This window comes from Caloenas nicobarica, chromosome 3, assembly GCF_036013445.1.
Source record: "Caloenas nicobarica isolate bCalNic1 chromosome 3, bCalNic1.hap1, whole genome shotgun sequence".
Taxonomy (NCBI): domain Eukaryota; kingdom Metazoa; phylum Chordata; class Aves; order Columbiformes; family Columbidae; genus Caloenas; species Caloenas nicobarica.
Window position 1 is genome coordinate 111943149 of NC_088247.1, and position 23925 is coordinate 111967073.

Genomic DNA, 23925 nt, shown 5'->3' on the forward strand with positions numbered 1-23925 from the left:
CCTAACCCACAAACAGACTCATTCATGAACAGCTATTCCAAAATAACACCAAGTACAAAGAAACCCTACAGAAGGGCTTCCTTTTGCACGAAGGAGGATGAAAAGCAATTGAAAGAACTTGATCAAAAGGAGTAAACTATTGAATACTTTTTGCTGCATTACCTGTGGACATTGATACAGACAAGCCTGATCAAACAGTGATTGGTAAATGAACCCTTTTGTGCCAATATTTTTCTGAAAATACATTAAAATAAATTAAATATTAAAAGTTTGCTCCAGGTTGTGAGTGTTTCTTATCCTTTTGCTTATCTTGTAATTTTGCTTCTCGCCTTCCTTTCTCCAGTTCCGTATTAGCTGAACTACTTCCTTAAAATCTCAAAATTCAGCCTTGCTACAGCTGGGGACACCAAAAGAAATTTGCCGAGTAGTCTTTGCTAACAGTAATCAGAGAAATACTAACCAGAGAACTGGTCAGAGTGAAGCTTCATGAAGTTCAACATAGGAAAGTGCAAAGTCCTGCACCTAGAAAGGAATAACCTCAGGCACCAGAACATCCAGTCTAGAGGCTGGAAAGCATCCCTTCAGAGAGGGACCTGGCAGACAACAAACTGACCACAAGCCAGCAGTGCACTCTTGCGGCAAAGCACCCTGGCCTGCATTAGGCAGAGCATTGTCAGCAGGTTGAGGGAAAGTGATCTCCCTCTCCACTCATCACTAGTGAGACATCTGGAACAGTGTGGCCAGTTCCAAGCTCCCCAGTACAAGACAGACCTAGATGTACTGGAACAAGCCCAGTGAAGGGCCACAAAGATGATTAAGAGACCAGGGCATTTTTTTATATGAGAGGCTGAGGGAGATGAGACTGTTTAGCCTGGAAAAGTTCACGGGGGATCTTATCAATGGTTTTAAATATCTGACAAGAGAGCGTAAAGACGACAGAGCCCACCACCGTATATTCTTCATCTCAAAGTCAACAGCTGCTAGAAATTTGACGCAACAGTTTCAACGGATCTTAAATAAAAGGAAGTTAAAGAAAACACTGCTGGAGACATAATGACCTGCCATGAATGCAAACAGGCCAAGGAAAGTTTACAAGCAGGTATCACAGGCATTTTGACCTATAAAATATTAGCAGTGGTCATGAATACTTCTAGCCAACCATTTCAATTATTGTTACAAAGAAATCAGCAGCAGCTATCATTGCACATGAAGCACTCCAGCAATTAAAGGAGATGATCAGTGTATCATAGTATTCATTATTGAATGCTATAAGATACTGATACAAAAAGAAACTACTTCTTCATGACTAGAGGAAGGCTATGACTGTACCGTGCGTGTGTAATAGTGTCCTGTCAAAGGTATCTTTAGGAGTACAAATATTCTTGCATCTTTCATGAACCTTCTCTCTCTGTAAAAGAGAAAATATATTAAAGAATTATTCTGAGGCTTGAAAAACCCCCACTTTTTTTCTTTGAATCAGTACACTGAGAACATTTTCAGTGAAACATAACTGTGTTATGTCAATTAATTCTGACAAGTTCACAATAGTATTTTTTTCAGATGATCTTTGTCCAGCTGAAAGGTACCAAAAATTTCAACTTGTAGTCAATATGTTGCTTCTTCTGCATCTTTATATCTCAAGAGAAAATGAACAACAAAAGTTATTGAAGAGGTGTAATAACTTGTCTGCGTAATGAGATATAACCATAGATCAATTGTAATTACATATCCAAACATTTATTTGCTGTCTAATCCACAAATTGCACTAACACTCAACGAATGCTTTTTCATTGCTAAATTAAATCAGACCAAAGTAGAAATTGCTTCCACATCTTACTAATGAGTACCTTGCTGAAACCACACATCTTGCTTTGTCATGCTGAGCTTCAAATTATTTTTTTTTTTAATTACAGGTGTAAAAAACACGAGAGACCATAGCGGTAAGAAATTACATTTCTAAAGAACACCAATGTTATAACAGCTAGATCTCCACCAGAAGCTACATCATGGGTCTGTTCCCTCATCCCAAAATCTTTCATTTAGCAGTCACTGCATTACACACTAATTTTAACAGATGAGCTCTTAAATGTTTTAACTGTTGAATGTGTGAACTAATGGCAATAGTTCAGTTACAGACAATTCCCTTTCACATAGTTTAACTATGATTTAAACAAGTAACACTTCCTGCAGCCGATTCTGTAACAGCAAAAAAAATAAAGTTACAAACCAAGGAAGCAGAAAACAGTGGGAGACTTCTACACGTTCTTTCAGTTAAAAAAAAAAGAATACTAAATACTTACTGACACCTGTATTTTAAGAGTTTGTAGAAGTCTCCTACTGGCCCTGGTGTCCTTAGATGTAGCTTAAACTTGCCTGTTACAAAAGAAATCATTGAGATAATAGGCCTATTTACAGTTTTAAGAGCTTCATATATAAATGTTTACATCAGAGTCTCTTAAAAAACCTCTCCAACCCTTGCAGCACAGTCATGTTTTATATTTGATCCAAAGGTCTGAAAATGCTATGTTGCGCTATAGAGTCCAATCAAATCATCCTTACAGAAAAAGAATTCATAATCAGAATGAATAAATATGAACTGTAAGCCCTGGCACAGAGGTCAGTATTCAGAAACACAAATTTTAAAAAAACAAAAGCAAAAAAACTAAGCAACACAACAGAAACTGCCTTGAAATAATTTAGACAGCATTTTCCATAATACGAATACTGAGATTATAAAATAAGAAATACCTAATGAAGACTCAACAAGCACTGAAGAGCAAATTGTCAGCTAACTGTTTGATGGACTACTAGCAGGGACAATTCTAAACAGAAGGATCTCAAACCTCCTTCTAGCCCCTAGTACTATGTGTAACTAATTTTGGGTTCTTACCGGAGTGACTTCCTGTTGGTATAATGCAAAATGTTCCTTGGTGATCTGTGGGAGGTAGAATGAAGGCGTGACTTCAGTGTCCACAAAGTCCACTCCCCATGTTTTTGTAAAGAAATCAGATTCCCTTTTTGCTAACCTAGGATCATTTAGTGCTGCTGGGAGATTGACTTTGGAATGATAAATAGTCCATCTGTGCTGATCCACAACTAGAGATGGGCTGTCACATAAATTACTGGAATCGCCTGCAGCACAGAAGACAAGACAGTTTGTTAAGGTGAGAAACAAAGTTGTATTTTTTGCTAAAATGCAGTTCTTAAGCAAACTATATTTTCACAACTAAAAATGCAAAAGACTCATAATATTCTCCTTCTGCAACACTTCAACTTGCATTTCTTCTACCAGATTGACTAACACAAGTTTTGAACACAGTGCTGTGTTCATACTCATTAAAAATTTATTTAGCTCAACATCCTTAGCTTGTATTGAAGAGAAAAAATTCCAACCACAAACATATTTTCAATAATCTGAACTCTATCAGAATAACAGTTGAAATTTGTTAGCATGATATTTCATAATTCTTAAGATCCCGCCCCACCTACCCCTTTTTATAAACTAAGCTTTAGTATACCACAGCAGCTACAATTGTGACCAAAACCTGGTTTTACGATAGTGCTAGAGACAGGTCTTGGTCTCATTTCCCACGGTAACAGGGCTGGGGTGTTTCACAGAAGTGATGCAGCTAGACTCCAAGCACACTGGACAGGATTTTTACAGGCTCTGACAGAATATACTCTCTTCTTGTCTGTGCTACAGATCATAGCCATACTGTGGAATCATACAAACAAGATCCTAGCTATAATGTGGACATGTAAAAACAAGCTGCAAATGGGAAGACTCTCCCATTGCTCCAAAGGGTGGTATAAAGTAGAACTACAGCACACTTTGAAATAAGACTATGGCTTAGTACACTACAGGCAGTATACAAGAAAATTTGACTGAACAATTGTAAATGCATTAGCAAATTTAACTGCATTTTCATTCTCCTTGAGATGGACATTACCTGTAGGTTCCTTGGGACACACATCAGGCAGTGACTGCACAGGTCGAAAGTGTTTGGTGGTGTCCATTTCCTTTTTGAAGAAAGCATCACTGCTGTTTGACTGAGGCACTGGTGAAGAACTGTGGCTTGATGCCATTGCATAAAATCACCACTTGGTAAAAGCTAAATAAGAAACAATAAATACAACCTCTTTATTAACATTCTGGTTAGGGATTGTATCAAAACAATGGCACTCCATCAGCTACATAGTATTTTGTAACTTGCAACACTTTAACTGACACATTTCAACAGCAACAGGGAAAAGTTTATTTTAAATACAACAATAAAAGGCAGAATATAACTTTATAGTCTGGTTCCTCCCATGCCTCTAGGTTTGGAGGATAGCTTGTTCTTGCACACAGCATGAATAAAATCACATGTTTTAAAAAAAAAAAAAAACCAACAGAACAAAAATGCCAGGACCTCAGCAACAGGAGGTGCACTGTTTTTTCCAAAGGAGGTCTGCAACCTACATTTGTGATTCAGACAAGCCCAGCAACAGCTATCCGCAGATAGAATATATCATTAATGATTTATAGTAACTGAAACGATAATCAGATTTCAGACAAATCAGAATCTGAAGAATACGAGCATACCACAAATACCAGAAAAGCACAAGCACGTGCCATATATAGAACACAGGCATCTTTTATCACTTGAAGCAGGAAAAATGGCAATTCAGCTTTTCATGGCTGTCTATAAATAGAGTTTATTTCAACATAAAAAGCAATTGCAGAAAGATGACAATTAAAACACAGATCAAAAAGCTCAGGAGCAAGGAAAGTCCAACTACTTTTCCATTGAATTTCAAGCTCCCAATTTGAAAATAATCAACCTTAAAAATTTTACACGAGGGCTGAGCAACATAATGAGTTCTTTCCACCTGTAAACAAAGCTGCATTTCCATCGAAGTATCGTTTGAGTCAGTAGTAAACTGCAGAAGTATTTGAGAGTTTATTAAAAAAGACCCATAATGTACAGCTCAAAGAGTGCCTGTTTAAAGGGACCGATCTGAATCCTTGCCTTTAAAGAGAAATAAACACATCTAGTAAGATCTTAACATTTACCAACCGTTAAGGGAGACCTAAATTACTTACGACCCTGTGAAGGAGCACAAAAAGATAAAAGGCTATTTTATCTTCAATCGCTGAAGCAGGCACCAAGGGACAACTGTACGTCACCCTGTCAACTTCTAACAGCATCACAAATATTACAGAAAATCTCATTTGGAAAAAAAATGTTCTGCTTTCTAAACAAGGTTGGACGTGTCCTACAAAAAATTCCTAAAGATGAGTTAAGATACGTACAGTTGTAATAGAACATCCTAGAGAACAGGCCCATAAAGACTAACAAATGCCGTGAGCACGTATTGTGGCCAATCTGCTGTCCATCAGGTGCCACTGCTGACGGTCCCTTGCCTCTCTGCCTGACAATGCACAAGACAAGGACAATAACATGCTTCCACTGTCATTTTTAGAAGGGACTTTTAAAAGGGGTGAAAACAGACAAGAACCCTTTCTAAAGGGTTGCTTTCCAAAGCTAATTCTTTCTTTATTAAGCGCTTCCCTTACATTTTGGGGTGTTCTTGTGAAAAATCTTGTTTATGATAATGACAAAACACTATATTTTAGCATTTTTAAAAAACACATCCAGTGCTAAGTTATAATGCTCAAGTCTCCTAAAGGCATACGGTTAATTTATCTGCCTTTGGGACTGCTTCGAAGTTCTATATTTGCAGTTTTTCTCCTGAAAAAGCCTCTGTAATATGACACACAGTCTGCTCTAGCCAGATGTATGAGCAACTAAGGCAATCTGTAGAAAGCACTGAAATCTTGTACTCTTGCTTGCAAGCCTATCCCCCCCACAATGAAGTATTGCCTAAAAGTATATTCTAAGATGTGAATTGTCTCAACTACATAAATCTCAGTGAAGAAAATGCTAACTGCATTATGCCAGTCCAAGATTTAAAATAAATTTAAAAGACAATTTAACACTGAAAACTAATTCAATACTTCAGCTTTTCAAAAACAAACTATACCTACTCTTGCACAGGTAATTACTTGTCACCATGAAATACTCACATTGCCTTTGTAAAATGACAGATCTTAAAACAGAATTAAGAGAGTACAACAAAATATCAATGCAAGCAGTAACCTTCACACTGTTGAGTGGATTTCAACGAGATATAAGGATTCACAGGCAGAGGCCTTCTTAAATGGCATGCAATATGATGCTGTGCTAAATTATTCATAGTTAACAGCTATTCTAGTAGCTTCATAAGTCAGAGCCTAACAGATAATTAACCTCAATGAACAGCCCCATTTGCACAGGAATAAATGCACTTGTACTGCCCCAAATCAGGCATTCCTCAAACTGCAGTCCGTAAACTAGCCAAGTAAGTATAGCTTCAGAGAGAAACAAAGCTAGACAGAATTACCTGAACTAAATTCAAATTATGAAGTCTACACGAAGACAAAAATCCTGCCCTACACCTGAGCCCTTCTGCATATGCGGACCTTGCAGACAACTGAAAAAACTTCATTAATTCCCCAACAGAACAGCTGTTTCTTGTGCTACGCTACTAAACATTTTATAGACAAATGAATCTATAATAAGCCTTCTGAATCAGCGTTTTTAAATACACGACAATATATAAACTTGCTGATTTAAACATACTAAAAAAAAGCACACACCTCGGTGTTAATATAGAACAAAACTGCTGCAGAATATTTTTACTCATTCCACCTTAAATGCAAGTGAAATGCAGGTAAATGTAGTTAACTACACAAACTGTGAAGAATGAATTATAAAATCTTAAGTCCCCTGAGCCTCCTACTTAGAAGAACGTATATGCAACTATGTAACTTAATGACATCAATATTTAAATTATATACAATTAAAACTGGGTTAGATTAATTCTGTTCTCTCCAGTAATCCCCATCATTTACTCACATTTTGTCTAGCAATGTGTATTAAACTAACACAATAGAAAACTTTAGGGATTAGATACATGAGTAATGACGGAAATACTTACAGGATTATGGCTGTATTGGCATTGTGCCTTCAATATACTAAATCTTTTTTGTACACACAATATTAATTTCCTTAGTTAAAAAATGACAACTGTCACTGTAATGTCTTAATATTGTTCAAGTCAATAACATAAAAAAAACTTTTAAAAATTCAACCATTGTAACAACGAAAACAGCTTTGATGATTTGAATTTACATTATTCTTACAGTCTGAAGAAATGAAGATTAGTATTTCAAATACAACAATCTTACAGCTTCCTCCATTTAAAAAAAATCCCCTTTCAATAACACACTTAGCGACTACGATACGACACAATTATACGATGTACAGGATGTGATAAAATGTCTGTGACGACAAACGTAATAACCACATGCTTGGATACTGTACAGTCAGCAAAGCAGAATATCTGCACAGTTAGTAATGTATTAATCACATTAATTTTAAGTAGTTGTTTCTGTGATGACTACTGTCTGACTCTTGCGTTTCACACTCAAGGTTTCAGCAGTCAGAAGAGCAGCACAACAAACAACAAAGCATATTACTCAGAAGTAATTGCACAGGACAGTTACAACTCTTGAGCACATGCTTGTTTTTTCAAGTATTAAGACTAGCACAAAGTTCTTTAGAAACTGCCTTTCCATATTCTGAGCATTACTTGCACACTTTGTTTTTCAGATAGTAAGTCTTTGCTACTGAAACAACCAGTATTATCTCTATACGAACACAATATTAGAGAAAGTGCAAACCAAACCTCACCTCTTCATGGATATTAATGTCATACTTCCTCATTATTGAGTGGTTTTCCATTAGCATTATCAACCAATTTTGTATTTCCTACTTAAGGTAACAGCTTTACATGAGTTAAACTTTTTTACTGGGAATATTCATGTGCACACACTTCAGTTTGCAAAGCTGTAACATGTATTAACAATACAAATTAGAATTTATGAAGTCAGCAGCATCCCTGCAAGGTGCCTGAAGTAAGTCTCAATTTATGCACTGGAGAAACCCATTTTTCTCCTTTCTCTGTCCTTTCCCTCCCAAGTGAAAATAAATCTACAAGCTACTACTAATACCTTCAACTCAGCTGAATCAATCGACAGTTTTGGTAAGTCAGCTGGTACTACAAGGGGCACTCAGGAAGATGGATCTTATTGGCTCCAGCCCTCATCTAATTCATAGAATCTGCTCTCCAAACTTGATTTTGGCTTCAAAAATAGCGACATCTAAGAAGAGACACTAAGCACTCAGAGGAAAGAGCCCAGGGCTTCCACTTGACCACACAACACTGAGCAAGTTCTCCTTTAAGGATTCCACACAGTCCATGACGAGCCACACTTGGATACTATCTACTTTTCAAGAGGTATACTATGCGTCCCAAAGGTAAGGAGATATTTCTTTGTCAAAATGAGCTTTTCTTGGTCAAAATGAACATTTCTTGGTCAAAACAAACGGCATGCTGAAGTCCCTGCTGCTTTTTGTGGCTTTGTCTGGGAACAACAGAGTGAAATCAAAACATTTTAAAGTACTGTTTTGGTTACCCAACACCCTTTGGAACAAAACCATCAGAAGCCACCCACAAGTCATGCTACAGCAAAATATTTCACCATTTCTAGAAGAAGTGATAAATACCAGATATGCTTACTAAGGAAAATGATACCTTAAACATAACTAAAAGAGAAAAATGCACAAGGGATTCCTTCTAGGACCTCAACAGCCAACAATGTGCTGTTATTGATCTAATATACTTCGCTTTCAAAAGTTTAAGTTTCCCACTCTATCATTACACAGATCTTTTTGTTAAATCGGCAGGATTTAACCCTGTAACAAGGAAACCATGGTATGAGCAAAGTACGCACCCCCTTTGTAAGACAATGTGAACCAGCCTGGACTAACACAAGCTTTTAATTTCTTTCAACCAGCTAATTCCTCAGGCTAAAATTTCCACACTTGCCCCTGTGGCACAAGACAGACATCCCTCCCCCAGCAGGGGAGCCAAGAAGGTTAGCTTTCAGCAGAAATGTTTAAGCAGTTTCAGAGAATGAGGTTAACGCTGCGGAAGCTGTTCTGCTAACTCAAGCTCTTTCTGAACTCCTATTTTCATCCTGGGGTTTCAGAGCAGAAAGCAGATGAATGTCAGGGTGACGACGAGGCTCTAGTGGGAGGACAGCTATGACTTGCCCCTATGGCAGGACATCTACATTTGGTGCACGCTTCAACACCAAATCTCCTTACACAAGTTGGCGAGAAGTCTGTGTCCACCTGGCCAATCTGAAAGCCTCATAAGTATACATGTATTTGTATTCATGAGCACGTGTTTATTTCACTGCATCCTGCACATCTTTTAATAGTATACCAATTCTTGTGTCCCCACACTGAGGCTGCACCTTGTCTGCAAAGTTAACACGAGTGATGACCATATGGATGAGCCTTGCTGGGATGAAAGCAACCTGACAAGGAAGCTATATATGAGTTATCTCCGTTTCTCATCAGCCCTGCTTAGCCACACGCACTGTTACGATCCAGCATACCCTGCAATTCCTTGGACAGTGCTGAGCCAGACTGTGCTGAGCCAGACTGTGCTACTTTCTCAGCAAACTGCATAATGAGGACTGTGAAAAAGCAAAAGCACTTGTAGAGCTTAAAGAGTAATGCCACCACTCTCCCTTTATATTGACTTTTTCATAATGCCATCTCAAAATCCTCTTCTCAATGCAGGGCAATAGGCAAAGAAAAAAGTAATCTGACTACAAAGAAAGAACAGGATAGTTGCAAGCCCACTGCAAAGCACTGTGGGTCAACTACCAGGCCATGGTAAAACAGCATCAGATTTTCATATTATTATATTTTGAACCGTTTTCTTTTGTCCTCCCCAGCTGAAGTCACCTGAACAGTAAATTTTTAAAAAACCCAACGAACAAACAAAACCTACACACCAAACTTTAGTTGAGCTTCACCTCTTTAAATACAAGAATCAGATCCTCTGAAAAAAATCACCCCAAAAAGCCCCATCACTGAACAACATATTGTTATCTGAATGCATGTACACGTTATTTAGAATAATATACAAATGTACAATATACAAACACTTTGTCAAAAATTGGAAAGCAATTTATCTCCCTATAGACAAACTACCTTAAAACTAGTATTTCACTTTTATTCAGGTACTGAATAAAACGATTAAACGAAACATCTGTGATACACCCAATGTACCAAATGCACTTCCTTTCATCCGGAAACCTAACTTCCAAGTGATGAACAGTAATTTGAAATCGGAAGGCAGATTCTGTGCTGGAGGAACAGGCCTTCTTACAGATATTATGCGCCAAGTTCTTCCATGCCAGGGGTGGTAGAATCATGCAGAAACAATTAACAAAGCAGTAAAAATATATGTCAAAAAAGAAAGCGCCTTGTGGTTAGTTCCCCACACTATCACATAAGATGAGAGAGAAATTACTTTGTACTCTTTTTTTTTTTTGCAGGCATCAGCATTACAGTGTGCATTATCCCCTTGGAAAATGGTGAAATATGAGCATCTTGTATAGCTCCACAGAGGTACCTGCATCTGAACAAAGACCAAGAAGCCCTGTCAGGCATTCCAGCTAGAAGTCTGACAAAAGCAGAGACCGCAGAGCAGTGACATTTTGAGGGAAGGCAGAAGAACTGCATCAGCCACAGCAAAAATCGTAACACTAAGGTCCTGACTTTACAATAGGAGTTTGACAGAAGCTGGCAGCAATTCGCATCAACAGCAGGTTTCCTCGTGCAGGCTCTCCACCTGATATCTTCAGTGGGGTTAGGCTCAATCTGTTAATCTGAAACTAATTTTCTAAAAATGTGATTTTTCGTGAGAATCATGTCTTTCCGAAGCCTTACCAAAGCCCTGAAAAACTGCAAGTAGCTATGAAAGAGCCAAATAAAAATATTTAGTAGTTCTGACATTGTGCAAAAAGCTGAGATCAGGGATTATCCAAAAGCAGGCACAGCATACCTCATAGCAAGTCTTATCAAGTGCTCTGGACATAGAATGCCAGACCACTGGCGGGAGGCAGTAAATCACTCTGTAGGGCCAGTACTCAGCAAACAAGACCATCCAAACTTCACCTCGGTGAGCACCAGAGGGTGCCACCCACATCTGTTGATAGTTCTTGTGGTGTTACTACCTGCCCAACAGAAGATCAAATGAAACAGATCACCTCTATTCACATCACTTCCTTTTCATCCCTCGAATAGCTTCCATTTACAAGAAGTATAAATATTCCTATAACGCAAATGATGGCATGGTTATTCTACATTTAGAAAGCCAAAAAATAAAAGGAATGTCTTACACCGCTGCTTACAGTAAGCGTGTAAAACTGATGGGAACTCTCTGTCATATTACATAGCACCAGATATGCTACTTCAACTCTAATAACCTCTTAAACACACACACTCCCATGTCCAAAGTGGCTCCTTTATTTGTTTTAAGAACTAGATTAATAGTTGAAATACCCTAGCCTTTTCTCTATCCAAAGATGAATATTTTGGAACATCTGATCTATAAATGGATCTGCCATTTTGGAGTACATCAGAAATACATTATAGATTCTTTACCATTTGAAAAAAATACTCAGATCTTTTTTTAAAATCTAGGTAAGGTGGGTACAAAAAGTTAAAAATATGGGGAAGACGAGTCTTAGACACGCTGCTAAATATTTCTCTGGACTTAATCATATATATGTAGAACATACACTCATGATCACCCTTTCTCTATGTTATATTCATAAAACAAAATGTGGAATAAGCAAAATAAAGTGTTTAAAAAAAAATATAGAAACCAAAAGAAAACTGAGCCTCCCAGCCAGACAGATAAGATGTTCGTGGCCCTTCACTCTTCTTGAAAAACTCGCAGGTCCTCATTTCCCTCAAAGTCTGAAGAAGGAAAGCAGAAGTGGCCTCTACACAGAGTTGCTGTCCCAAAAGAAGAAATGATACCTACATGATTTCATTTCCCAACTTCTTGCCACTCAAACTGACAAAAAGCAAGTCCATGGCTGCTTTCTCTACTCTCTCTAGTGGCTCCTTACACTTCTCAGGCAAACAATACTGCTGTTCAACCTTGGAAATGTGTGTCCCACTCCTCTCCTGTGAAGTTTGTGCTGCCAACATGAAGGCAAAAATCCTCCACGCATGCCAACTCCTACTACAGAGAAAGACAGTACTGAAGACACAGGGACACCCAGGACAGATCCTGTTACCAGCAAATGGGATGGGAGAGGTAGAGCTGCTCCTCAGTGTGACTTCAGACCTCATTAGTGAGGCTGCCCACACGATGCATGGCAGCTTTTGCTTAGACAGCCATAGATCTCCTGTCAACTAATTCACTTTAGGCATTGTTTTCCTACCCAACAGAAGCACCATCCTATGCCCAGAGGATTTCAAGGGAACTATAGCTTTTGTCTACACTACAGTTTGGGAAAGAGTCACACTGGCTCTCAGGCTAAAGTAGCAACTACTGCAGCCACAACAACAATTAACGAACTGCAGTCAGGTTTTTTAGTAAGAGTATTTTTTCGCAGGGCCACAAAGCAGCTGTGGTTGCACAGGAGCACAGCTGCACAGAAGTTCATAGGACAACTTCTAGGTCAGGACTCCGTCAGATAGAGTAAGACGGTGAAGTCAATACACCACCTGCACTTAGAACTCTCAAAAGCACACATGCAAATCAGTAAGCGACTAAATATTTTTATTTACTTTAAAACAGGTACTTCAAACATTTGGGATCACTTGATGGTCTGTAACAGAAATCCTAAGTACTGAGAAAAGTTAAGAAAAATGGAGAAGGAAAGGAGAATCAATAAAATACTAAGGCTAAAACTGGACAGTCAAAGAGAGAGAAAGTTAATTTTTTTGTTGAAAATGCAAGAGGTCAGTATTTTACAAGCACATATGGGTGTCTCTCTAATCATGACATACTGTCTGTGAAAAATTACAGTAAGGAAAGGTAAGAAACTACATTTGTCTATGCACGCAGTTTTAGGACTGTCTATAAGCCCAGGAACCATCACAATCCTAAAAAACGCTTTTTTGGAACCAACAAATCCTTCAGCTCTCCCCATCCCAGTCACCATTAACATGGGTGTCACATGCCAATGTTACAGAGAAAAAACCCAAACACTTGCCCCAAAGGTTACTTCCCCACACCAGCTGCTCACAAAATCCACCCCTGGCGAGCGCGGCATCGCCTCGCGCGGAGCCAGACGTACCTTAGCAAGGACACGCCGGGCGTATCTCGGGGAGGCCGTCGTCATATCTCTCCCTGTCGCATCTCACGGAAAACCACCTGGCCTGGGAGCTGGGGGGACAGCACCTCGGTGACCTAAGGGGGACAGCCCGCATGAGGGACGGCAGCGACCGCGGTGTTAAGGGCAGCCCACCAAAGCCTGGCTTAACCCTGGCACTTCCACTTCAACGCCTCCCTGCCAGGGATGGGCAAGGAGTTCAGACACCATCCGTTTCCCACCGGGGGGTTACCATGGAAATAGAAAACCTAAATTTGCAGGGGAAAAAAAAAAAAATGCAGAACGGTGCAGCCTCCCCCCGCGCCTCGAAGTTGGCGCCCCTTCCCTCACACCCTCCTCTCCCCCACACGGCCCCGGGCCGCCCCTCACCGCGCCCGGGCCGCACAGACAAAGGGCACCCGGGAAAATTCAACTTTCCTGGCCGCTCTCCGTGAGCACCCCCCCCTCCCCCCGGCCGCGGGCGGAGGCGGGGAGGCACCTGCACCGGCGGCCTGGCAGCGGGCGGCCGGGCGGGGAGCTCCCCGCTGCCTACCTGCGGCGCCGGGCGGGCGGCGCGGCCTAGCGCGGCGCTGGCGCCTCCGCGGCGACACGTCGCTCCCCCCCGCGCAGGGCGGCGCGGCGCAGGAAGCGGCCCGGGCGGCGGCAGCGAGGGCGGCGGGAGGGGCCGAGGCACCGCCTCTCCCCGCCGGCCGGGGGAGGAGCCGCCGCCACGGCCGGCGGAAGGGGCTGCCGCTGCCCGCCCGCGCCGGGGGTTGCGGTTCCGTCCCCTCAGGAGCCGCGGCGGCCCGCGCGGGAGGCCTCGGAGCGGAGTGCCGCCGCCCCGCCCCGGGCTGGGGGGTGACCCCCAGTGCCCATGGCCGTCCCGCGCAGCGTCCCAGGGCCGAGGCGCCGTCATTCAGGAGTCCCCACGAGTGCCCCCGTGAGTGGCCCCGTGAGTGACTCACGACTGAGGCGCTGCCATTCGAGAGGCCCCACACGTGATGCAGCGCGTCCCTACAAGTGAGCGCAGCGCCGCCGTCGCAGGGTGCGAGAGGCCCGCGGGTGCCCCACAGCCAAGGTGCTGCCAGCTGGCAGCCCCATGAAGAGAAGCTGCCATTAAGTCATGAAAGACATACCCGTCATTAACCGTCATACCACCTCATGTCAATTCGTGACGTGAGGTAAACGCTTTCTGACCACCTGCAAAATGAGGGGGTATTTTTCAAGTTTTAGATCCTTCCGCGTGACAAGAGGGAGACAGAAGATTAAGTAATACACCGTTTAGAAGCAGAGTGCTTAGTTTGTATTTAACTTATAATTAATAGAGGAACTGTAAGTAAGAAACTAAACTATTATAACTAACATCATCAATTATTTCTTAGTATAGATGTACTGCATGTCAAAATTTTCAAAAATTGTAATGCATATGTAATAATTTCGTGAATATAAGCAACGCAAGAGCATCCAGGCTTTGGAGCGCTTACGGAGGATGATCCCCAGTGTTCCCCAGCGCTGACAAAATAAAGAATGCTGCTTAACGGTATAATTGACTCTGCTGTTAATTTTATCTCTCCGTTTCACCCGTGGATGAGGTGCTGCCATGTGGGAGTCCCCACAAGTGCCACCGTAACTCATGGCCGAGGTGCCGCTGTTACAGAGGCACCATCACCTGAGAGGCCCCACGAATGCCCCATAGCCAAGATGCTGCCATTTGAGAATCCCCTGAAACAGAAATAACAGCAATTATATGGTTAAGTGGCATTCTTTATTTTATCAGCACTGGGGATCATCCTCCATAAGTGCTCCAAACAGTGGATGCTCTTGCGTTGCTTATATTCACATAATTATTACATATGCATTACAAATTTGAAAATATTGACATAGAAAACATCTATACTAAGAAATAATTGATGATGTTAGTTATAATTGTTTAGTTTCTTACTTACATCTATTAATTATTAGTTAAATACAAACTAAGCACTCTGCTTCTGAACAGTGTATTACTTAATCTTCTGTCTCCCTCTTGTCATCCAGAAGGATCTAAAACTTGAAAAATATCCCCTCATTTTGCAGGTGGTCAGAAAGCATTTATCATGTTAATTGGTTGATGATGGGTACGTCTTTTGTAACCTAATCACATTATACATTAATTTACCAGCTTCTCTTTACCCCACAAGTGCCCCACAGCTACAGCACCGCCATCCCAAGGGACAGGAGTCCCCACAAAGTGCCCCACAGCCAAGGCGCTGCCATCCTGGAGTACACGGGCTCCCACAAATGCATCCCAGCAATGCCCTTGTCGAGAGGAGCAGGGTCTCCTCAGGGCCATGGAGGCCTCACAGCTTCCCTTGGAGCAGGCAGGGGAGGGGAGCCACAGCGGTCAGGCTCTGTGACTGCCGCTGCACCTGCCGTGGCCGCAGCACCGCGCAGGAAATTGTGCGAGCATCGTACCCACCTGTCCCCTGGCTGGTTGCAGCTTTAGGGTGTTAACTTGAATCAACAACAAAAACACTCAAACATCCACCTGGGTGTGAAACGACCGCTTCCAGAACAGGTCTGGAATGCTTTACTTATTGGAAAACAGCTGTATTTATGCTGTAAATAAGAGGGAGTCGAAGGTGCTCCCGCTGCCCTCAATAAATTGCGATGTTGCACAACTAGGGCTGCCAGATGTGCAGGCTGGGGCCGTGATCATCTCAGGGAAGGATCCTGGGCTGATCTCCACCATGTTCACGCGCTTCCATGTGGATTGTGTATGAGTTGGTTTGGCTTTGTAGCATCAGGCCAGCCAGGGCCTTGCAGGTAGGGAAATGAGAGGGAAGTATTTGCAAAGTAGGCATCTTATGTAACTCATTCAGACTTACATTTCAGGCTGTAGTTCTTCATCAAGCCACAAAAGATGCTGAAATACAGCAATACGTTAGGTTGCAATTAAGCAATAACAGCCTCATGCCTGTTCGTGCCTTAAACACACTTAAATCCTCGGCCGTAGTACTGCAGCGGTCAACAAAAAGTAACAAAACACGGGGAGGCTCTAATTAATTGATAGCAGGAATTCCATTTGCATTAACGAGCAGAGGCACATAAGCACATGGCCACAGGCCCTATAAATGCACATATGTGGAAATCCATAGCTTCACACTCTGGCTCACTGCTCACTAACTCATTTCTGAGTCTGCCCCTGCACTGACACCAGACTGATGTCTCCTCAGCTGGGCTGAACATGTTTTTCACTCCTGGGTAGTCTATGTTGACAGACCTTTATTGCATACAGTTTGTTTTGCAGGCTCTGGACCAGGAAATCCCAAGCAGCCATCGCTGGGGTCAGGCACCTGGGGGTCACAGGGACTCTTAGCTGGCTCCCGCAAGAGCCATACCTGATCTGACCCTTTGGCTCAGGACGCTGCTCTGCCAGGTAGCAGGCTCCTGCCTTCAGCTTTTCTCTTGCCACATGTACTAAAGGCAGCAGAAAGCTGCTGATACCTATTACAGCCCCTGTCACTGGTGCAGCAGGCTGGGATTTTTGCAAGAGGAGGAATGAGCTGTAGATGCAGAAGAGAGAAATACATACATATGCACATAAGATAAATAAATGGAAGGATGAAAATACAAGAGACTTGGGGAGATGCTTTGTTCTCTGCACAACCCTGCATTAAGGACATTACTTGCTCTGTTCCAGACACTGGCTGTCTTGGGGAAGATGCATGTTTTGGTTGCAGTATCCCATTTAATTCCTCCTGTCAGTTTGCAACATGGCAAAAGGCCATGTCAGGCTAAAGATAGGCACTAGCGTTGCTACCACAGGCTGTGAAAGGCTTATCCCAAAGGATAACCAGATTCAGGACATTTAAAGCAAAGACCCATCAGCAAGCAAGCCATTGTACATCCCACAGCAGAGGCTGTGGTTTCATGCACGTGAATGTTGTGCTCACAGGGTGAACTGCATGTGTTTGTGTCACTTCAAGGCGTTTTGCTAGTGCTTTGTCTCCAGCAGCAAGACAGGCACAGGTAGTCACACCTGAATGTTGCTGCTGGTATCACACCCCTGGGCTGCCATTGCCAGTGGTACCACTCTCCCACCTTGCATTAGCACGGACTTGAGCACTAGGCTAAGTCGTGGCTTTTGGACCCAGATATGGAATGTCTTGGGTCACAAGTATTTGTAGGACCCAAAGCAAATGTGGGGCTGTGGAGCTCAAGTCAGCTGTTAGCCCTGCAGACCTTAAGACATTGCAGAAAGGAACACCTGAGAGACGTAGGTAGGAGGATTAGCAATTAGCCTTAGAGGCCAGTGGAAATTTATGGCTGCAGTTTTCCTGCTTTCACTGCTTAATGTCACTTTCTCAGGCCACCACATATATGGGTACACCCACGGGTCCCCAGGTTTCAAATCATGAAATACTGCATAATGTCGTGGAGCACAAGTAAGGATTTTAAGATGTCTACCTTGTGATTACTTTACCTTTCTGGGGGCCCTGGCCAGCCTGATGCTATGAAGCCGAACAAACTCATACACAGTCTACATGGTGGAGATCAGCCCAGGATCCTTCCCTGAGATGATCACAGCCCCAGCCTGCACATCTGGCAGCCCTAGTTGTGCAACATCGCAATTTATTGAGGGCAGTGGGAGCATCTTCTACTCCCTCTTTATTTACAGCATAAATACAGCTGTTTTCCAACAAGTAAAGCATTCCAGACCTTTTTGGAAGCGGTCACTTCACACCCAGGTGGATATTTGAGTGTTTTTGTTGTTGCTGTTGTTGATTAAACTTAACACCCTAAAGCTGCAACGCCTGGAGAGTGAAACCTACTGCTGTGAATCCCAAGCTTTTTTGCATCAGAATATTCCTGGCAGTTTTTACAATGGCTTTGTGACTCACAACTCACAGAGCACCAAGGTTTTCATTGCAAAGCTTACTGAAAGCACAGCTTAACATGCTCCTATGTGGATGGAAGTGCTGGCTACTCAGCCTGGCCCACTGATAGACACTCATGTGTGCATGACAGTCTAGAAGATGCTGACGTAGGCCGAAATAGCACCATTTGCTGCTTTGCATGTGAAGGTGCAACGAGACCTGATCTCCTCTCTTACCTTGCAAGAGGTGACTGATTTATACAATGAGTTTAAAGACCAGAAAATGTGGCACCACCAGAACAAAATACTAGTTTAATATTACTGTTACTTCTCAGCTGTTGGCTTCAGTGTCAGTGGTCGTCATCACCACTGGCACACTCTCTTTACATGCATTATACCTTTCCTAGACATGCTTTAGAAAATAAACATGTACTTTCTCGTACTTCAAAATACCACCTTTGGCTTTCTGAGGTGCTGGGATTAATATCAGCTCAGCACAGCTCAAACAGTCTTTATTGGAAGCTGTAACAGTAAAAGCAGTAAAAAACCCCCCAAAACAACAAAAAACCCAAACAAACAAACAAAACACCAAAAAAACCCAACCAACCAACCAAAAAACATGTTAAATATTAAATGCTTGTTAAGAAGCCAAAGGGAATTTCCCTGCAGCAACCTGCAAACGTCACTCACAATATTTTCATAGCATCTTTTCCACTACCTGGCAGAAATAGAAACCTCTTTGTCTGTAACAGCCTCAGCCATGTTCAGACTGCAGGCACACTTCTGACAAGCTCTTCAGGGTGAAAAAGTAGTGGTTTGGGTTTGTTTGTTTGTTTGTTTTCTTGGGGATCACGTTAGTTGGAGTCTATCTATCTTCTAATCCCCCAAATGACACAACTGCAATAAAGTGAGAGTATAACGTAAAACTGATTGCTGCATATAGATGCAGATTGCAGAAAGACTGAGTTTGCAGGATTCAATCCTGTGGAAAAAGTCAATGACATCAGAGGAAGGACAGAGGCTGTGTTAGCCCTGCCCTCCATTGCAGTTCAGATTTGTGTTACTCACCGTTGTCTCAAATTTCCTTGGCCATGTGGGTTGAGGATGGCATTCCTACCTTGTTGCCTCATCATTGCTCACGGCTGGCTGGGGGTGTCCCTGTGGCTCCTTCGAGCACTCGCAAGTGAGATGGAAAATCTGGGTTTGCCCAAAGCATATTCATTGTTTACTTTCGGTAGTCTGACTTTCTGGAAAGGGATCAGGGAGTATGTACATAGCCACTTTCCACTGGCAAACTGACAGGTGGGAAGGGAGGGGAAAGGCAAAAAGAAAGGGAGTCCCCAGCAGAGGGGCAGCTGTGGGTGGTAATTAACCACAGCCACTGTTTGTGAAGGGAAAGCCCTTCCCACAGCCCCAGTGGTAAACTGAGTTTCTCCTCCCTAGCCCTATGGGTCAGCCTGAGGCTGAGGGTGAGTGCTGCAGCATGGGTACCATTTTTTGTGCCTTCCCTTGGATGAGCCAAGGGCTGATACACTTGCTGCTGCAATGTGTCTGGTCCTGATCTGTAAACTGAGCGGGGGCTGAGTCCATCTGTGCAGAACTGACCTCAGTGCTCAGCTGCTGAGGTTCAGACCTCCAATCTCAAAGCATCTTCACCCTAATCAGGGAGGTGTCCTGCCAGGTCAATCTCAGTCAATTGCTCAGTGCAGCTTTAAAAAGAAATTATGCATTACTCAGCATTAAATGACCTTTATGTGGAGCTGGACCTACCCTTCAGTTGACATTTGCCCAGGAAGTACCGATCTGGCTGAAAACCTCAGATCTGTGTTTCTCTTTCACCAGAGAGGTACATTCAAATGCACAATGATTAATTGTGCCAAAGACACAGGGGAAAGCCATACCTTCAAAGTGACCTTTTAGCCAGGTACTTTCCCATGACCTTTAATATTTTTCAGTTGCAATGAAGAGAGTCTTGTCATCTGCTCACACAGGGAAAGTAAAAAATTGTTTGATTTTCTACCTTGGTTGTTTGATTTTCTACCTTGTGCTTCATTGACGTTATCTCTGAATTAAATGTTGTTATTGTTCTGCTCCATTTTCTATCATCAGCAAAGCCCTCTGTTCCCCTTGGGAAGAATAAACTAATGCTCTGTAATATTTATGGACCAGAAGGAAAGGGTGACAGACGTGCAGTTACCTCCTGCTGCTTGCTTTTCTGACTGTCATCTTTTGGTTGAACACCACAGTGGTAGTAACAATGCCAGGCCAGCCCGATATCTCTTTCCCCTCGGACTGTGGGATACTCAGTGGGTGATTTCTAGTGACTTTGAGAAGAAAGGCTGGTTTAAGCCATAACAAACTTCCTCCAGGCACACAACATGGCTGGTCTTGTGAACTCTTGTATTCACAGCCTGAACATGCTGATGGATGTCTGCAGATAAGAACGGCCTTTTCTTTACCGGCAGGGTTTGGTGGGGACATTGTGAGTCAGTGAACCATAGTTCACTTGACTGTCTACCTCTTTGAGTACAACTTATGTCTGTAAAGTATGCTTTTATGGTAAGTCCTCTGACTATAGCGTTATCTCTGCTTCTGACTGATTGCCAAGGGCCACGTTGGCTTTGCAGGAGAATGTGACTCAGCACTGCCAGTGTGTTATAGGGCCATAACACTATACATAGTGACATAAATCAACAAACATTCCTGTGCGTATGGGACATAGTCCTACGAAGAGTCTCCTAGGTAAACAACTCCAATCCCCAGTAGTTTCAGCCAGGAAAATTTTTCTACCGCTACTTTTTCAGGTACGTGAGTTAAACTGGCATTCTTGAAAGACAACAGAAAAATGACAGGGTTTTTTCCTACACTCAGTCTGGTTCAGGAGTCTTCTGTGGTGTCTTCCGGGAAACAAACAGGGGAAACAGTGGAGTTCGTGATGTAGAAAAATGGTAAAAAGATCAAAAAGCTCAACATTTTCCCAGATATGAGAGAATGCAAGAGGAAACAAAAAGTAAGGAAATGTGTATTACTGCTCTGTGGCAGAACTAGTAGCCAAGTACTGTAAAAGCTGGGTAATCTCGAATAATATCTGGGCTCCTTTCTTTGGATGCTGTAGTGTTATAGAAAGTCTCTGCTTGCAGGGCCCTGGTACCACCAGCTTTCAGAAACTTTCAGAGAAAACCCTTGCTCAGCTTGTACTACAAGTGAAAAATGAAAAAGGTTTTGGGATCCATAAGGAATACGAGGGAAAATAACGATTAAATGTAATTAGAGGGGCAGGTCCCCCAGGAACCCTTGGAGGAAGCGAGGGATACAAAAGAAATATGTAAAATAATAAACACTGCAGATAAAGCAGATGTCTTCAGTGATGCGAAGGGATATTAAAACGGAATTTTTCATGCCAATAGTGAGGAAAACATTTCTGTGCCTTCTGTAAGTAAGTGGAGCATGGCACTCAATGCCACAAGAAACCCTTCAAGACAGGAGCTTAGAAATATGCAGAATGGGATGGCAGTTTTATAGGGTGACATTAGCAGCTTTCAAAATGAACATTTATGACAATTTTGAAGGTTATTTCCATCATGTCAATCAAATGCTATCTACTAGCTATCTACGTAGCTCAGGATCAGAGCCATGTAGAGAAGAGAGATGACTGGCCCACCTCTGCACTCATGGGCCACCACCTGATGTGCTGTAACCTTGCTAGAGACAAGATACAGGGCAGGATGGGTGTCTGATCTGACCCTGGAGAGCAATACCCACATTTTCCTTCAAAGGTGAGAATGAGCCAGGCCACTACTGCATGTCAGAACACACAAAGCGTGAGAAGGGGCCTGCAGGAAGGAAAAGTGGCTGGATCAGAGTAGTGGAGGTCCATGGCTCTGTCTAGGACACTTTCTTCATAGGCTCCATTAACACTCTGCCGCAACATAAGGACCACCTATAAAACAGGGATATGAAATCTCTCCCCTTCCTTTTAAATGATACGGCGTTTATTCCTCCATGTCTGCAATGGCAGTGGAGCTCCTCCTGGCTTTAAGTCATTCCTCAGCACACGCTGCAGATGTATCTGCATTTAACCCAGTTTCTTCTTGGTACTGCCAGCCTCCACTAAAGAGTCTGCATAAAATTAAAAGCTCTTGCTTCTGTATCTGGAGTGAGCACATTTTATCAGATAGCAGCTTATTCTGATGGAGTACATTAATACCTGAGTCTGGCTTTTTTAATGTCAGCTTTCTAGGCTAGCTTTGTTATGTGCAGTGCTCCCTTCGAATTCGGCCACTGCCACCTCGACATTACAAAAGGAGGGATTCTAGTGGGATGCTTTCAGGGAAGTGTAATGAGAAACAGTCTGGTCCAAGCAACAACTCCAATGTCATCAACCATGGACTCAAACAGGGCTTTGCTTTTAAATTAAATGGTGACACAAGAAGCTATTGAAAAACACGACAGGAGATTCTCCTGTTTGGCAACAAGGAACCACAGTGTAAAGACCAGGCCTAATATGTATAGAATTCACCTATAGCATTTACTTGCATCATCCATGGGCATTAAGACACCTTATCGAGGCCTCCAGCTTTGCTGGGTGTAAGAAAGACTTCTCCTTTTGCAGCCTGTAGACTCTTTCTCTAATCCTGCTGCTCTTTGTGATACTTCTTAAGAAGTTCCTCTCTCTCATTTCTTTTTTCTGTTTGCATTTCACTGCAAGCGTCTTCACCAATCTGACCCACACCTTTGTACTGCTGACAAATATTTACCTTGCTTTTATTAGCATCGCTCTCCCTGTCTGCTTCCACCATTTAGGCTTGAGTACCTAACATCTTGATCTGACAATCTCCTCAGCAGGATTTGATGTTAAACCTCCTGACCACTGTACCACCTTGGTATGCCAGCAGCAGCAAAACATCTTGACGTTACTGGATTTTAGTGTATTAGGCACCATCTGGCAAATGGGCAGTTTTGTGCCTGCAAGCAAGCAGACAATACACAACCCAAATGTTTTAAAAACTACATCTCCTAAGTGCATCCTTTCCATCTGAGCATGCGTGAGAGGAGATGTTTGACTCTTAAAGGACTCCAGGAACACGTGTCTGCTGGAGCTGCCATCCCACAGCCATGCAGTAAATTTCTTTTCACAAAACAAACAAGGGTGTCAGAAAGATCCTGTCCTGTATTCCCAACTTTTTCCATGCTAACTCTATCTGGAACAATTATTTCTGGCCTCTCAGTCTGCCTTTACTCAGGCAAACTAAAAGCTCTTGTTTCTGAGATTACTTGTGGGTCAAAATGTGCCATTTCAAAGCAAGTGATGACGTGAAGTGAGAAAAAAGACAAGAGTACAGAAAAAGCAGACTGAACTGGTGATGTCTAAAGAAGGTACCAAGCAAGCAGGGCAGGGTCTTAGGGACAACCAGAGATATTAATTTGATTCTAGTTTTACCACAGGGTTCAGTACAGATTTCATTGCAAAAATCAGATAAAGGCCCTGAATTATAGATGTTTTTAGACTTTGCTCTAGGTTGCAAGGTCCACCAGTAGAGGGGGTGCAGCCACAGGAATCTCAACCAAGTAATGCAGAAGTGGCTAAGCCAACTCGTTGCAATCTTAGGTATCACACGCCTTTGTACATTTTAAAATTTTACAGCTGTAGAAGTACCATGAGCATGTAGATTAAATCGAGGAAGCCGCACAGTGTCACCTCACAGCAGGCTACCCCAGCCTGAACGGTGCTGCACACATCACTGCCTCGGTCCCCCTCTGCCCATCGCTGACCATGACTGGCAATACC

General features: G+C 42.5%; 1 protein-coding gene across 1 annotated transcript in view; it reads right to left on the reverse strand.

Annotated features, from left to right (window-relative positions):
* Positions 1 to 13907, reverse strand: part of VPS54 (VPS54 subunit of GARP complex) — a 53759-nt gene extending 39852 nt beyond the window's left edge. Inside the window, exons 1-5 of the mRNA XM_065630896.1 lie at positions 13836 to 13907; positions 13268 to 13380; positions 3951 to 4112; positions 2891 to 3132; positions 1330 to 1408 (exon numbers count right to left, since the gene is read on the reverse strand). Of these exons, the coding sequence (XP_065486968.1) occupies positions 1330 to 1408; positions 2891 to 3132; positions 3951 to 4086 (457 nt within the window). The 5' untranslated portion in view covers positions 4087 to 4112; positions 13268 to 13380; positions 13836 to 13907. The remainder of the gene's footprint in view (positions 1 to 1329; positions 1409 to 2890; positions 3133 to 3950; positions 4113 to 13267; positions 13381 to 13835) is intronic.
* Between the last annotated feature and the right edge of the window lie 10018 nt (positions 13908 to 23925).